We start from the raw sequence: 15,878 nt of genomic DNA on the forward strand, positions 1-15,878 counted from the left end.
AGCAACAGCTCGGCTGCAGGGAACACCCAGCACGCAGACCCTGTCTCTGCATACGTGTCCCGCTGAAAGGAACCAGGGCTCCCTACAGGAATGTTCCATTGAAGGTCTGGCTCGGGGCAGGTGCGAGGTGAGCCGGGAGCATCTAGTTGTCCAGAAGGCAAGGATGCGCTCCAAGACAGATGGTGACACTTGAAAGGAACAGGAGCTCCCACCAGCCAAATGCGGCGCCTCCAACAGTTTTAAAAAATGATGAGGGGCCCCTGGGTGGCTCAGTCGGTGAAGCGTCTGCCTTCAAATCAGGTCATGATCCCAGGGTCCTGGGATCGAGTCCCATGTCCTCTGCTCAGCAGGGATCCTGTTTCTCCCTCTGCTGCTCCCCCTGCTTGTGCTTTCTCTCTCCATCAAATAAATAAGTAAAATCTTTTTTAAAAAAAAAAGTGATGATTACAGGGGCGCCTGGCCAGCTCAGTCAATGGAATGCGCGACTCTTGATATCAGGGTCTTGAGTTCGAATCCCATGTTGGGCGTGGAGAGTTCTAAAAAAATAAACTTAAAAAACAAAACAATCATGTTTAAAAAAAAGAATCGTGATGATAATGGACTATAAGGCATTGCATTGGAGAAAAAATTCATGCATTCACGGCACCACTCTAGAAGAGGGCTAAGACGACCTTCTCTACAAGAGACTGCGTGCTGGTAGAAGTAGAAGGAACGACAGAACGAGCAGACCGTCTGTCTGCAGCTGCCAGTGCAGCTGGTGCGTCAGGCACAGACGTCCGTGGATGGTGCAGTGGCTGGGTGTGGGGCTCCTGGGGAACAGGGTGGTCCTCCGGCTCAGATATCACCCCAGATCGCCCGCTCATTCAAACGGGAGATCTGGTACCGCTGCGAGCTCCCAGGAGTAGTCAAACCCAGTGGAACCAGAGTGAGCATCGCTTATGTGCTACTCTTCAGAGGCTTAACGTGAATCTAATCGTTGGAGACACACGTCCTCTGCAGGCCATCCACGAAGACGACTGCCTGAGCTCTTCAGCACGCCGGTGTCCAGAGAGACCGGCATGGGCAGGGGTTTTGGATCAGATGAACATCAAGGAGACCGAGTAAATGCGACCTGCCATCCACGTGGGACCGTGGTGCGAGGCTGTTGGGGCACAGCCGTGTAGAAGAGCGATACGGTTGGGGGGGCGGAGTGGGGACACGGATGAGGTCATCTTTCTGTGTCAAAGGTGAACTCCTGGGTGTGCTGACGTCACTGGTTGTATAGAAGCCCGAAGGTCCTGGGGGATTTATGCTGACGTATTTAGGGATGAAGTACCATGCTGTCTTCCAGCTTTGAAATGGAAAAAACATGTATAGTCATAGAAAAACAAAGCAAGTGCAGAACGTTAATTGGTGAGCCTAGATGAGGCTCTATAGGTGTTCGTCATGCCGCTCCCTCAACGTTAACGTGGATTTGACATTTTTCAGAATAATCTTGGAGTAAAGGAAATGTGGGCTGCCGTGGCCAGGGAAAGCGTGGTGGGGTCAAGCTGCCACTTGACCAGAGCCTTGAGAAGCAGGGGGAGAGGGTGGGGGCCGGCAGCAGCATTAGAGAGGGCACAGGGTCTGGCGGAGCAAGGACAACAGGGAAGGTACAGTGTTGGAGCGACCTGGTGACAGGCCTCGGCGTCCAGTGCCAGGGGACAGCGTGCGCACCAGGGCGTTGGGGAGTGGGGCGGGATGACAGGTCCCGATTGGGGAACCAGGGAAGGCTGTGCTGGGGAAGGCCAGCCCCCACGGTGGAGCGGAAACAGGGCTGTTGCCGTCATCCAGGCCCATGGCTAGAAGCCACGCTGGCCGTGGTGGTGCGAGGCAAGGGACTTTGGCGTATCTGATAGTGGCTCCGTGGCACGGGGCTTACTGAGAAGCTGGGCCGGCTATCGTCTGTCTCACGGCTGCCATTTAGCGAGCCCCAAGTTCGGGGGGAGAGTCTGCATTCTCCCGGGCCTTCCCCACACGCATCAGGTGTAGGCCGATTGGAATCCGGCCGCTGCTGCCATATTCCCGAGGGAATGTCACCTGGAAGAGGGGAGCCCGCGTCAAACTTCTCTCTTCTGTGACGGCCCCTATTTCATGCTAGACTACGGTCTTCCCTCCTCTCCCTCCTCCCTCGTCTCTCTGATTTTCCCGTGGTCTCCGTAAGAGTGTCTGCTCGGGCTCAAAGCCCAGCGGACCCAGCAGCCCACAGGTTGTTTCCATCTCGCGGAGCTGCTGCTGCCGGCGCGTCTTCCTCCACTTCTGTGGTGGGTTTTCCTCCGTGAAGCTCTCAGAGAAAAACATGTTCGCCTCTGTTGCTGGAGTGATTCTCATCCACGTCCCTGACGGCCTGCACAGCCTCGTGGGCCTTCGATGACGCGGACCAGCGCTCCACCAGCCCGCATGCAGAGCAGCCTGGGAGTTGCCATCCCTCCGGCTTTGATACGGGCCTGGGAGGCCAGTGGGCCGCGGAGGCCAGTGGAGGCCAGGAGGCGGCCCGCGCGGTCCCAGGATGAGACGGGCTTTCCCCTGAGGTGGCGAGGCGGAGGAGCTCACGCCTGCGTGCGGCCACCCAGTGGTGGGGTGCGTGGATCCGAACAAAGCAGATGAGCAGCTGGAATAAAAGACCTTTCGCGTGAGATCCATTCTGAGAACGCTCCGGGGGGGCCGGGAGGGAGCCGTGGCCCCCGGGTCTGTGGGGAAGTGCTCTGTGCTCACCTCATCCCCTCGCTGCAGTGACCGCCCCCCATGTTTGCGCCCCAGTGCCTCCCACGGTGTGTGGAGCAGCGCCGTCCGGTAGAACTCTGCAGCAATGCGCGTGGTCCAGGGGCTTGGGGACCACCAGCCACATGTAGCTACGAAGACCTTGAAACGTGGCTCGTGCAGCTGAGAAACTGAATCTCAAATTTTATTTCAGCTGTAAATTTGAATAGCTCTCTGTGGCTCCTCTGTCGGATCGCACGGGTCTGGATGCTAGGACACCGTTTTCAGTGTCACAGAGCTGTGACGCACAGACCTCAGCGCAACGACGACTGGACCTACATCATTGCAGGACGGTCACCACCGGGAGTGCAGTCACCGTCCCTACATTCTAGAACATTGATGCTGAGCTCCGCGGAGTGCCCGCCGTGGGTGGAGGGGTCGGGTCGTCTGAAGACAGCCAGAAGTTAGAGCTGTTGGCAGTGCACCCTCGTGTCTGGCTTCCAGATGCGGTAACGGGCCGTGGAGTAGGAAGGACACGTAGGGAGCAGGCCCAGTTATGGGCAAAGGCAGGAGCCAGAAACCCGAGCAGGTGAAGCGACCGTAGACAGACCAGCGATGAGATGGAGCGCCGCCCAAGTCCCGCCTTCGTGGGCCCACAGCCGCCTCTGGGCAGCCCCGCAGTTGAGGGAGGAGGCGGTCCCACTGCGCGCCCTTGCTGCTGCGGCACAGTGGGTCCCGGGGGCTGTGGGAGAGCCGGCAGGACTCCCGCTCCATGCCGTGGCCGTGGCCCAGCTGCCCCGAGGACCACGGAGGCTCTGCGAGGTTCCGGGCAGCAAGATGACATGGGTAGATTGCGTTTTCGCAAGATGCGTCCTCTGCGCTGTGGCCAGTTCCCACTCCAGGGTCCTTCTGAGCTCAGCTGTGGCTTTTTTTGAACCAACTGCTCCAGTGTCTTGTCTGGTTTATGTCTTGTTTTGTTGTTTTTCTTCCTCCTTTCCTGCGTCACTCTCTCCTGGGCCCCGCGCTCTCTTCTTCCTTGGTGTCCTCTCTCTGATCCAAAGATCAGCCAGTAAAAAGCAGTCTCACCTGTCCAGGTAAGAGGGGCACCAGGGTGAGGGGGGGAAGATCCCCTCTTTTAACTTTAAAAGTGATTTATGTTGTGTTGTATGTATTACTTGAAGAGACAGCACCTTCAGGTGACTGAGAATGTAAAGGTACATTCAAGAATGTGGTGAAAAGCTCGCAGCTCCAGCCCTGCACGCAGGGCATCCAGCCTCCAGCCTCAGGCAGCCAGGGTGGGGGTTTCTTTTGTATCCTCCCAGAGGTGTTTCAGGCATTCTGTGCACGTGCAAACAAGTATGTCAACACTTAGAAACAAATAATTCCCTTCTCTGCTGTGGTACCCACGTTTTCCTGTGCACATAATTCTGCTCCTTGCTCTCTTCACTCCACGACACATCCTAGAGGCTGTTGCTTTGCACTCAGAGCCTCCCCCTCCCCCGCGGCTGAGCGCCCTGCTGTCACGCTGCGGTTTGCTGACCCGGCCGCCCGTGGGAACAGTTACATCGAGTCTGTGCTTTACCACTGCACACAGTGCCTCCGTGAATAACCTTCTGCCTGGTCATTTGCTGTAGATGTGCCTGGGGGACCCCCTCACAGGGGCAGCAGGTACACTCTTCTGAAAAGGGGAGGCATGGCAATGATCGAACTTGGATCCCGTTCAAGACAAGATCGGGTGGTAGATCTCATTTGGTAATCTGGGGTACCTTGAAGTTTTAGGGTCTTAACAGTTGCTTAGCAAGGTACTTTAGGCTGGCTGCCGGCGGGGGGTAGATGTGGGCTGGAGTACTACCACGAGACAGGCCAGACCCTCCCATAGCCCATAGGATAAGTGGCGTGTTCAGAGGCTCAGGCCGTTGCTCTGCCCCTCCTTTCTAGTTACCCAACAGGTTAGTATCAAATGCCCAGTTACCCTCCTGGAGACACCAGTTTGGAGGGGGATGGCAAGACGAAGCCCGAGGGGGCAGCTGTCTGCCGCACCCACCACCGTCCTCTGCTGGGTGCACACGGGTCTCCATGTGGTTTTGACCCTCCACAATCTTGCTTGCTCTCCAGTTTCCCTTTCCTTTGCAAATCACCGCCTAAAACTAACTAGCTTTTTGTTTTTTCCTGTCTTTTTCTTGCATTCATTTTCTCTGCTGCTTCGTTCTGTTCCATCAGCCCCATTACAGCCTGGTAAGACCCAACACCCGTCCTTGCGTTGTCTCTCTCTCTCTCCTGACTCCAGGGAGGGCTCTTGCCCTTCACGCCTTGCTGGGTATCAAAGAGGCCATGCCTGCCCTGCCAGCCCAGGATTCCAAATAGGTGGTGTGGCCAGCAGTGTAGACCTGGCTAATCTCCCACCAGGTTTAGCGGGTCACAGAGTGAGGGTTGGCCTCTCTTTACCCAAGACTCGGGGCCCCTTTTAACAGACCCTAAGGCTGCCCCCTCCCTGTCCAACTCACCAGTGTGTTTTCCTTACCCTCCAGGTTAAGTGGCCTGTCTTTGGGAGATCCGGCGCCTGAACACAGGTCCCCTTCCCACCTCCGCCAGCCCTCCGACACCTCCGAGACAGCAGGTAAACTTGGGGCATTAATACCTACACACAGACGTGAACACCTACACAGGTCTTAGCCTTTATATTGAACTCAACGTGTGCTAAGTCTTACGTTCCATGGTTTATATAAATTAGTTCATTGGTCCTGTCATGAAGTATAGAAAGTAGATGTTCTCCTGGGGCGCCTGGGTGGCACAGCAGTTAAGCGTCTGCCTTCGGCTCAGGGCGTGATCCCGGTGTTATGGGATCGAGCCCCACATCAGGCTCTTCCGCTATGAGCCTGCTTCTTCCTCTCCCACTCCCCCTGTTTGTGTTCCCTCTCTCGCTGGCTGTCTCTATCTCTGTCGAATGAATAAATAAAGTTAAAAAAATCTTTAAAAAAAAAAAAAAGAAAGTAGATGTTCTCCTGCTTTACAGGTGAGGACGCTGAGGCACAGAGGGTTCAGAAACTTGCCCAAGTGCACAAGCTCAGAGGGGACAGAGGCAGGGCCTGAACCCGTTGGGTTCTAGCTCTAGAACTCACGCTCTGTCCATCCCAGGAGGGGCCACACGTCAGCAGGCGCGTCTGACGTCTGGTCCTCGCCCACAGGGATGGGGACGGCTGACGGTTACAGCCTTCTTTCCTTTCCTCTATGTTCTGTGCACGGACGTACGCATGAAAAGAAAGCGTTTTCTCTTTCCACGCACCCTTCCCTGGCTGCGGCAGGGGCCAGCCACGGGTCGCCCCGTGGGAGCCACACACCTGCTGCGCCTGTTGGGTTTCATTTAATGGAAAACTTCGGCCTCACTTGGGCTTCAGTCACGGGACTGCTTCTGTCACTCCCGTCTTCAGCGGGGACGCAGTCCTGCCCCTTCTCTGGCCAGCCTTACCCAGCCAAACCCAAAGAGGCACATGCGTGCAAGAGAGACAGCTCAGTGCTCAGAGGAGGGTCCTTCCTCCGGTGGAACACGAAGTCGGTGACGGGGTTTTGTCGCTCGCGAGCATAGTCTTTGGACAGGAAGAGTCTGGGGAATCCGGTGGGTGTGGAAAGGCTTTCTCTGGAGGAGGAAGCACCGGGGCCTTCCTGGGTCAGTCTTGGCTTGTCCGCGCCAACCTTCCTGTGACTGCACCTCCCTAATCCTGTCTTCCTTTGTCACCTCTTGTCAGGTCTTGTTCAGCGCTGTGTCATCATCCAGAAGGACCAGCATGGCTTTGGCTTCACGGTCAGCGGGGACCGTATCGTTCTGGTGCAGTCTGTGCGGCCTGGTGAGTGTTGTCTGCCCGTCCGTACGCACCGGCCGCGTGGGTGCAGCCACGGGAGCTGGGCAACGTGTACATGCTTTCTCCACAGGCATGGCGGGTTTGGGGCGTGAATGCCTGGTTCTAGACCTGGTCCCCAGAGCGCCACACCTGGACAGAATTCTAGGGCTCACACTTCCTGCTTGCTTCCCTACTGGGAAGGGTAGGGACAGCAGAGTGGCCCTCGGGATGTCAGGTAGATGCCCACCTGCTGCCCCAGGGGGCCCCCCGCACTGGGTCAGAAGACGCTGTGACGGAGTCTGAGACCCCCTTCTCCACACTTCCCTTCGGCACTTTCCAGTTTGGGATGGCATGCCGGCCCCAGCGGTCGCCTGCGTCGCAGATGCATCGTGAATGACCAAAGGCAACATGATGAGTGCGGGATGGCAGGGAGGAGGTGGCGTCAGGAGATCAGTGTTCGGGCAGTTTGAGGCTGAAGCCTCCCTGGAAGAGAGAGGATTTCAAGAATAGTCTGGAAGGCGGGAATGAAAACACGCCGGCAGGATTGGAATTGGGTGGGAAGGGAGCAGAGTGGGAGGGCCTGTACACAGGTCCGTCCAGCCCCCACTTCCGAGTGGAAGAGCCACCGTGCTTTAGAGCCCCGTCACCGCCAGGCGGTGGGCTCGTGCTGGTAAGTGACTGCGGCTGACGCTGGCAGGAAGGAAGGAGTGCGGAAGCGCGTGAAGCGCGTGTCCCGAAAAGGAGTGAACTTCCGTGTGGCAGGTGGGGTTGGGCTGGTGACACACAGAGTGCCACGGGCTTGAGAACACGGGCTCGTGGCAGAGACACAGCAGGCTCAGTCCCCGACCACTGCCACAGTAAAGCACGTCACGTGCGTGTTCTGGTTTCCCGGTGCGTGGAGGTTACGTGTATGCTACGCTATGGTTTGCCATGTGCAGGAGCATTAGTTCCAAAACACGATACTTGTGCCTTCAGGAAAAGTCCCTTCTCGCTAATCAGCCAGTCGTAGCCTTTGTGCTGGCGGAGGTCTTGCCACCGTGTTGGTGACTGCTGAAGCCGGGGGTGGCCGCGGCACGTTACTAATGTCAGACAGTGATGTTTGCTGCAGCAGCGGACCCCTCCTTCCGTGAACGATCTCCCTGCAGCGTGCGTGAGGTGCAGTAGCACTGCACGCCCAGGAGCACTTCCGAAATTGGAGCCGGTTTCTCCCACCCTGCCTCTGCGTGATCAGCTGGGTTTACCCTAAATCCTTCGCGGTCATCGCAGCCGTCTTCACAGCACCCTCCCCAGGAGGAGCTGCCTGTGGGGAAAGCACGTTCTTGGCTCCTCTGGAGGGAGAGGTCCTTGTGCGTTCAGATTTCACCCCGAGATTGCAGCCGCTCCGTCCCGGCTTCACACCCCCCTTCTGGTTCTGGTTCTCCTGCTGTTGCCACATCTGCAGCAGCGTCCTCCAGCGAAGTCCGGAGCCCCTCACGGTCCTCCGTGAGGGCTGCAGTCAGCGTCTCCGAACCCTTGTGAGGACTGATATTTAGACCTCTTCCCACAAACCATCCATGTTCTCAATGACCTCAAGAATGATAAATCATTTCCAGAAGGTTTTCAGTTGACTTTGCCCAGGTCCATCAGCAGAATCATTTATGGCAGCCGTGGCCTTACAAAAAATGTATTTGTCAAATAATAAGACTTGAAAGTCGGGACTCTTGGATGGCTCAGTCGGTTAAGCATCTGCCTTCGGCTCAGATCATGATCCCGGGGTCCTGGGATCTAGCCCCATGTCAGGCTCCCTGCTCAGCAAGGAGCCTGCTTCTCCCTCTGCCTGCTGTGCTCTCGTGTGCTCTCTCTGAGAAGTAAGTAATTAAAATATTTAAAAAAAAAAAAAAAGACTTGAAAATCAAAATGACTCATTGATCCTCGAGTTGCAGAGTGGGTATTGTGTCGGGGGCATGAAAACAACACTCATCTCATCGTCCGTCACCGTCAGAGCTCGGGGGTGGCCAGGTGATTTTTTTTTTTTTTTTTTTTAAGTAGGCTCCACACCCAACTTGGGGCTTGAACTCACGACACTGAGGTTAAGAGTCGCCAGCTGTACCGACTGAACAGCCAGGGGCCCCCATCAGGGGCATTTTGAAAGGGATCTGTTTTCTGAGCAGGTCTCAACGGCGGACTTCAGACGTTGGGTAAACCCTGCTGTGAACAGACGTGCTGTCATCCAGGCTTTGTGGGCCATTGCTAGAGCACGGCAGAGTAGACTCGGCGTCCTCCCGAAGGGCCCTGGGATTTTCCGAACGGTCAGCGAGCGTCAGCTTCCAGTCCTAGCTGCACTGGCCCCTAACAAGAGAGGCAGCCTGTCCTCTGAAGCTTGGGAGCCGGACACTGCCTTCTCTCCGGCCATGGGAGCCCTGCGTGTACCCCCTCCCAGCAGAAGGCTGCTTCGTCCACATGGAAAATCTGCTGGTCAGCGTAGCCTCCTTCAGGAATTCTCCGAGCTAGATCTTCTGCACAACCTGCTGCTTCACCTGTCGCTTCTGTGTTAAGGAGACGGCTTCTTGGCCGACACCCCACAAACCAAGCCCTGCCCGCGGCGGACTGTGCTCCCCTGGCGCGGCCGCCCCGGCCTCGGGAGAGGTCGGGCCTTGCTCCGGACCAGCCTTCGGCTGAAGGGGATGTTGCGGCGGCTTTGCTGTTCCGTCAGACCGCTCAGCCGCTCTCCGCATCGGCAGCAGGCCGGTGACCTTCCCCACCGCCCGCGTGTCCGCGGAACAGCACTGCTGATTTCCTCCAACAGCTCTCCCTCTGCGTTCACCACTCGGCTGACTGCTGGGCGCCGGAGGCCGAGGCTTTCGGGCCGTCAGCTCCGGACCCGCCGTCCTCGCTAAGCTCATCCCTGCTCGCTTCTGGTTTCCAGCCTCGGACGTGCGACTGTTCCTTCCACCTGAACACTTCGAGGCCGTTGTAGGGCGATTAACCGGCCCAATGTCAACACTGTCGCCACACACACGTTGGTTAAGTCTGCCGTGTGACGTGGGTGCCGCCTGCGATGCCCCCAGACAGTGACGCTGGTACCATCAGCGATCACTCGGCACAGATCAACGTAAAAATATAATAATGGAAAGGTTTTAGATGCTGTGAGGATCACCGGACCATGACAGAGATATGAAGGGAGCACATGTTTTCGGAACATTGGCACCCACGCGGGGTTGCCCCAAACCTTCCATTTGTAAAAACCCAACAGCTGCGAGGCGCCACACAGCCGAGCGCGGTAAAATGAGGTCCGCCTGCACGAGGAAGGAGATCGGGAGCAGGCTAGCGTTTCACAGTAAATACACGGCAAAATGGGAAGAAAAATATACTTTAGGTAGTTTTGAAGAAATATTTGGGATTTGTGTACTGGAAAGGTGAAAGAATTTAAAATTTATGACCAAAATGAATTGTGTGGGTCACACAAGGATGTAAGCAGTTGCAGCTTGTATGTTTGAGTTCCCTTCGGTCTGTGGCAGGCTTGTCTTCCTGTATGAGGATGACGCTCCGAAAAGATGCTTCTGTTCTCCGCTTCCCTCATTCTCCCTGTCCCTGGACTGGGGAGACGGCGCTGGTGGGAGCACGGCTGCCGTCTTTGCCTCTGCGGCCGCCTCAGGTGCAGCTCGCGCAGCCCGGAGTCCTGAGCACGGTCAGACCCGAGACCAGACAGCAGAAAGGTGGCTCGCTGGTGCAACCTGAGTTTGGAAAGGGTGTGTGTGTGTCTGTGTCTGTCTCTGTGTGTCTCTCTCTGTGTGTCTCTCTGTGTGTCTCTCTGTGTGTCTGTGTCTCTCCGTGTGTGCCTGCGTGTGTATGTGTCTGTCTGCATGTGTGTGCGTGTGTGTTTGGGGGAGGAGACGTGAAGAGACGACATTTTCGTCAGCACTGACATCACAGGAGTAGTGAGGTGGTGGTTACTGTCTTTCCCTGATGTGAGGCTTCTCTAGCTCACTGTTTCTCAGACTGTGGTCTGTGCCGACATCAGAGTCTCCCGGACCCCAGGGTGGCTGCCGTCCTCGTCCCCGGCCCACACCCAGAAGCACTGAATCACTCTCTCACAAGGGGGCCAAGGGGATGTGCCTCTGAACAAATTCCCCCAGGGGTCTTCAAGCTCAGTGAGGTCAGAGAACGTCGCTGGTTCCTTTACTCCGGAGACTTGGCTCTTTTTTCGAAATCACCACGTGTCTCAGACTTGCAGGCCAGACAGCTCTTCCCACCCTTGGTTCCCAGACACAGCCTAGAGCGTTTGGAGCTCCTTGCAAGTGTTCTTCCATAAATAGCGGGCTGCAGACGAGGGTGTGATCCTGAGTCCCCGGATTGAAACCCAGCTTGGAATGCACCCCTGCTGCAGAAGCTCCGTTTAGACTAGAAGCTTCTCTCTGTGCTTCGTGGGAGTTTTGTTTTGATCAGATGAATGTAGCTTCCAGATTGAATGATCGTCTGGGGCAGATTCACAGAAACACAGTCTGTGTGCCACTCGTCAGCTTGCCTCGGCTCTTGTTCTGCTTACGCTTCCGCATGTAAACCAAACCAGGACTGAGTCATTAGAAACCACACAGCGGTCACGGCCACTGCGGCCTCCAGCCCAGGGACAGCCTCCAGTAAGGCACAGCAGGACCTCTGAATCCGGCCCTTTAAGAGGGAGACACTGGGGCGCCTGGTGGCTCAGTTGGTGAAGCGTCTGCCTTCAGCTCAGATCATGACCCCAGGGTCCTGGGATCAAGCCCTGCGTCGGGCTCCCTGCTCAGAGGAGAGTCTGCTTCTCCTTCTGCCCCTGCCCCTGCTTATGTGCTCGCTCGCTCTCTCTCTCTCTCTGTCAAATAAATAAAATCTTTAAAAAAATAAAATGAAGAAACTACAGAAGGTCTAAAACAAATTTTAGCAGACAATAAAGGAGTGATCGTTATCATCTTTACTGGTGTGAACCCCAGAACAAACTTCTCAGGGCTCAGGAAGCATGGTTTGAAAACTCTTGTTTTCACTCATTTCTCCCTGTTCCTCTTAATAATTACTGTTACGTTAACAATTATATTTAATACAGTAAACTCATTCTTCCCACTGGATCGTGGGACATCGAGACATGTTCCGATAAAACACATGTCTTTTCCCAGACCCGAGCACTGCAACTCTGGCCCCGTGGCCTGGCTACCAGCAGCCTGGCCACCTGTAGCTCACAGGTGATCGTCCCCGGAGCAGGACAGGAGGCACACCCAGCCTCTGAGGTCCTGGCACAGAGGGCTGAGAACCCTTTTTGGAGGGACTACAGGGCAGGGTCAGTGACCTCAGGGGACAGGGGCTGGGCTCTGCCAACCAGGTCTTCTCCCTACAGGAGGGGCAGCCATGAGAGCTGGTGTCAAAGAGGGCGACCGGATCATGAAAGTGAGTGCCCCTCCCCTTCCGGCCATCTCCCTGCACCCTCCCACCTCGCCCCCAGGGTGGCTGGCCACTGGGTTGGGGGTGGTGCCACGAGAGTACCCCAGGAATGTGGGGACCAGCTTCCAAGAGCCCCATTCTCAGCCTTTCTTGACTCTAAGTAACCAAGCTTCTGGAATGGGTTTTATCTTTCCATTTAACAAACAACTAAAATACACCTAAGGTGGGGAGGCTGAGACCAGCAAGGGGCCCAGGGCCTTCGGACTCTGTCCCCACACAGTGCTGACCTGAGGGCCTTGCCAGGTGCCACCTGCTGGGACCTGCCTGACGTCTGGTGCCTAAGGTGATGCCTTAACCCTCCCGGGAGGAGGAAGCATGCAGAGCGGGGGTGCGGGCCGGCAGCCGGAGGCTTGCAGGCCAGCCGGGAAGACAGAACATACAGCAGATGTGAACGGGAGCAAATTCACAATGAGCAGAGGTGTCTGGGGAGCACTGGAAAGTGCCTTTGTGAAGGATTGGCGTTTGAGCTTTGAAAGAAAACCCTGCATCCATCCTGGTCACTCTGTCGTTTGTCCCCCAACAGGTCAACGGCACCATGGTGACCAACAGCTCACACCTGGAGGTGGTGAAGCTTATCAAATGTGAGTCGGAGAGAGCAGAGCACAGAAAGTTGGGGGGCAGGTGGGCTGGGGGGAGGTGGCCCTTAGACCCGGGGCCTCCTCTGTGGGTGAGAAGCAGCCCGGGTCACGTGTTAGGCTTGATCCAGTGAGCCTGCCCCGTTCCCTGTGGTCACAGACCGTGGAGACACCGGTCTCTCACTGGACTCCTCCTCCTTGCACGCCCATGGGGACCATACCCTGCTGCCACCAGCTCCCTCCAGGGCCGTTTGCTCCCCTGTCCTCTCCGCGGACAGCCTTCCTCAGTGGTGGCCTACTTGTGGGGGGAAAGCAAAAACATCGTGTTCGCAGCCAGGAAGACTCAACCGTCGGGGCTGCCCAGGCAATCCAACAGAAGCAAGAGACATTGAGGAAAGAGTTCACGGGCAGGGGGTCCGAGGAGGGCAGGAGGCTAGGGTCTGAGCGCCTTCTGTGTGCCAGGGGCTTGGCGGAACTGAGTGAGGTGAGGTCACGAGGGCCGGGCACCCACATACCTGGGTGGGACTTCGCTTGAGCATCCTGCGTGAAGAAGGGGAAGGAGGGGTACCGCTACGGGCGCAGGGACGGCAGGGCGTTGAAGAGCAGAGAGTTTTGTCTGCAGGATTTTAAGCTTCGTGCAAGAGGAAGGGAGAAGACCCCCCCACCCCCCCCGTTTTACAGCTTGAGTGTCCGCCGTCCAGGACGACGTGCCTCAAGCGAGCCTCTCCTGTCTCTCTGCCTCCAGCCGGCGCCTACGTCGCACTGACCCTCCTGGGCTCTTCCCCCTCGTCCGTCGGTGTCTCTGGGCTGCAGCAGGACCCTGCCCCCGCCGGAGCCCCCCGAGTCGCCCCTGTGGTCCCACCGCCGCCTCCGCCCCCACCTCTGCCCCCCCCGCAGCGCATCACGGGGCCCAAACCACTGCAGGTAACAGTCCTGCTGCCCTCCTCGCTCGTCGCCCCGTGGGGAGCAAAGCAGGCTATAGCGAGGTGGCTGGTAAGCAGATACAAGCCGGAGATCCGTGAGGAGCGTCAGCACAACAAAGGGAGGGCTGACCGCGTGGAAGGGGCCACCCTATCCTTAGTGTCCGCCTTCCACGTGAACGCACCCAGTCTTCCCAGACAGCAGCGAGCAGTGTGCTTCCTAAATGGGGGGGACCCCAAGGAGGCCCTTGGGGGTGCTGCCCGCCAGCAGGGAGAGTGCACCCCTCCAGGCACGGACAGAGGTGACAGTTAAAGACTGCGGCCAGCCACTGTTAGAAGAGTGTGGAACACACAGATGAGCAGGGGAAAGGCTGCCTGCAGGGACGAAAGGAGAGAGAAGGAGAGTGGATCGAGAAAGCACAGACAGCAGCAGGGGCGGACCCAGGATAGGGCAGAGGGAGGATGAGGTGCATTTAGGAATGGGGCTGGAATCTGCAGTTGGACAGGAGCCCCAGCCAGCAGGTGAGGGGAGCCCTGGAGCAGTTTGGTACCAGGGGCGGTTGCCACCAAGGCCTCTAGGAATTCGAGAGGAACACCCGGTGCCTGAAGTCTGCTGAGGGGCTGCATGTCACTCAGACGTATGGATGACCCTGACAGCCTTGCCAGCTTTCCTGCCTAAGGACCAGTGGGTAGGAGAGAACTAAGCTGAGAGGCTGCTCCCACCCTCACTGCTGGTCTGTTCCATTTCTAGGATCCCGAATTCCAAAAACATGCCACCCAGATCCTTCGCAATATGCTGAGGCAGGAGGAAAAGGAGTTACAGGTGAGGTCCTGCCGAAGGCAGCCGGCCACGGCCTTGCTCTTGGGACACAGCCCATCACCACCAAACCCCAACACCATAAACTTGCTGCCCACTGAACAGTTGTTGTGACCATGGGATTCGTTGAAGCAGAACTTGGCCAAGAAGGTGAATGGGGACGAGAGCTCCTGGGTAATAGGTTCGAATAGTGGACACACAGCCCTGTCCCAGGAGGGACGGGGTGGGGAGAATACAGCGAGGGAGCACCAGAGCCGAGGAAGGTCTCAGGGTCTTCAGGGAGGGAGGTGGGGAGGGCAGGGGGCGGCTGGCCAGGCTGCTGGCGGCGGGACCCCGTTGGCGGGACCCCATTGGCGGAGGGTGTGCAGTGGGGGAGCCAGGTCCTGGCCTGGCCCCTTCATTTCGGTGCAGCACGTTTCCGGAAGTGCCTGGTGCCTATGAAGCGGTGTTTTAGGTCATGTGGTGTACAGACTAGACGGCTCTCCTGTAGCAGAGAAAATTCACAGCACAGTGGGGGGCCAAGGAGGAGAGCAATCTGTGAATGATGGGGGTGCAGGGAGACATCAGGGACAAGGCTGTATTTCAGCTGGGCCTTGACTGGTGGGCCTTCTGTGGGCAGAACAGATTGGGGGTCCACTGGTGAATGGACAGCACAGGCCAAGGGCGCGGACATGTGAAAACACCCTCCTGTGTTTGGCAGGATTGAGTTGCTGCTGCGTGCTGGTGCTCGTGGGGGTGGGGGGTGCAGAAGCTGGAAAGGTGACATGGAAAAGTGAGAGGTGGAGCTTTCCTTGGTGGGGTTTGTGATCCGGTGGGGTGTCCGTGGATGGATGGAGGTACCCGCGTGCCGCACTGTAGTAAGTGCAGATAGGTAGAGACATGGAACGGTCGGGACAGACCTGTCGGTCCGTAGAATAGAATTCGGAGTCCACACAAATGGAGTCGGTTGAATTCTGACAAAGGTGTCCAGACCATTTGGTGGAGAAAGTGGTCTCCGCCAGTGGAACTGGACCAACTGGCCGTCCACATGCAGAGATCAACTGCAGATCCGTACAGCACACGGTAAGCAGTCTAATCCTGAATTGATCAAAGACAAACGTTAAGAACTAAAACTGTTTTTTAAAACTGCAAAACTCTCAGAAGACAACACAAGTGTAAATCTTCATGACCTTGGATTAGGGAGTGTTTTCCTACATATGACACCGAAAGTAAAAACAACCAAAAAAAATAATAAACTGGACGTCATCCAAATGAAAAACATTTGTGCATCAAAAGACACAATCAAGAAAGTAGAGCCCACAGGATGGGAGAAAATACTTGCAAATCATATATCCGATCCGGACTCTGTAAACATAATAAAGACACGTGAGCCAGTTTAAAAGTTGGCAAAGGATCTGAATAGACAGTAGAGACGCGTACGGATGGCCAGGAAGCTCGCGGCGACTGGTCATCAGGGTAATGCCGGTCACAACTGCGCAGCCACTCCACACCCAGCGGGATGGTTAGAGCCAGTACGACAGAGTAGCAGGTGCGGGCGAGAGGGGAGAAATTGGGGATATACTGG

At 56.6% G+C, this 15,878-nt stretch overlaps 1 protein-coding gene across 6 annotated transcripts in view; it reads left to right on the forward strand.

The window, feature by feature from the left end:
* Positions 1-15,878, forward strand: part of ARHGEF11 (Rho guanine nucleotide exchange factor 11) — an 82,129-nt gene that overhangs the window by 35,362 nt on the left and 30,889 nt on the right. For 5 of the 6 annotated variants that reach the window (XM_026485090.4, XM_026485094.4, XM_026485092.4 and 2 more), the window contains exons 2-7: positions 5,247-5,335; positions 6,462-6,560; positions 11,899-11,948; positions 12,526-12,583; positions 13,323-13,501; positions 14,249-14,320. In XM_026485090.4, coding sequence (XP_026340875.3) covers positions 5,247-5,335; positions 6,462-6,560; positions 11,899-11,948; positions 12,526-12,583; positions 13,323-13,501; positions 14,249-14,320 — 547 coding nt within the window. Of the gene's footprint in view, positions 1-5,246; positions 5,336-6,461; positions 6,561-8,561; positions 10,283-11,898; positions 11,949-12,525; positions 12,584-13,322; positions 13,502-14,248; positions 14,321-15,878 lie in introns of those variants that run through there. The other variant, XM_057314912.1, reaches the window with a different exon arrangement.

Source organism: Ursus arctos, unplaced genomic scaffold (genome assembly GCF_023065955.2).
Source record: "Ursus arctos isolate Adak ecotype North America unplaced genomic scaffold, UrsArc2.0 scaffold_2, whole genome shotgun sequence".
NCBI lineage: Eukaryota > Metazoa > Chordata > Mammalia > Carnivora > Ursidae > Ursus > Ursus arctos.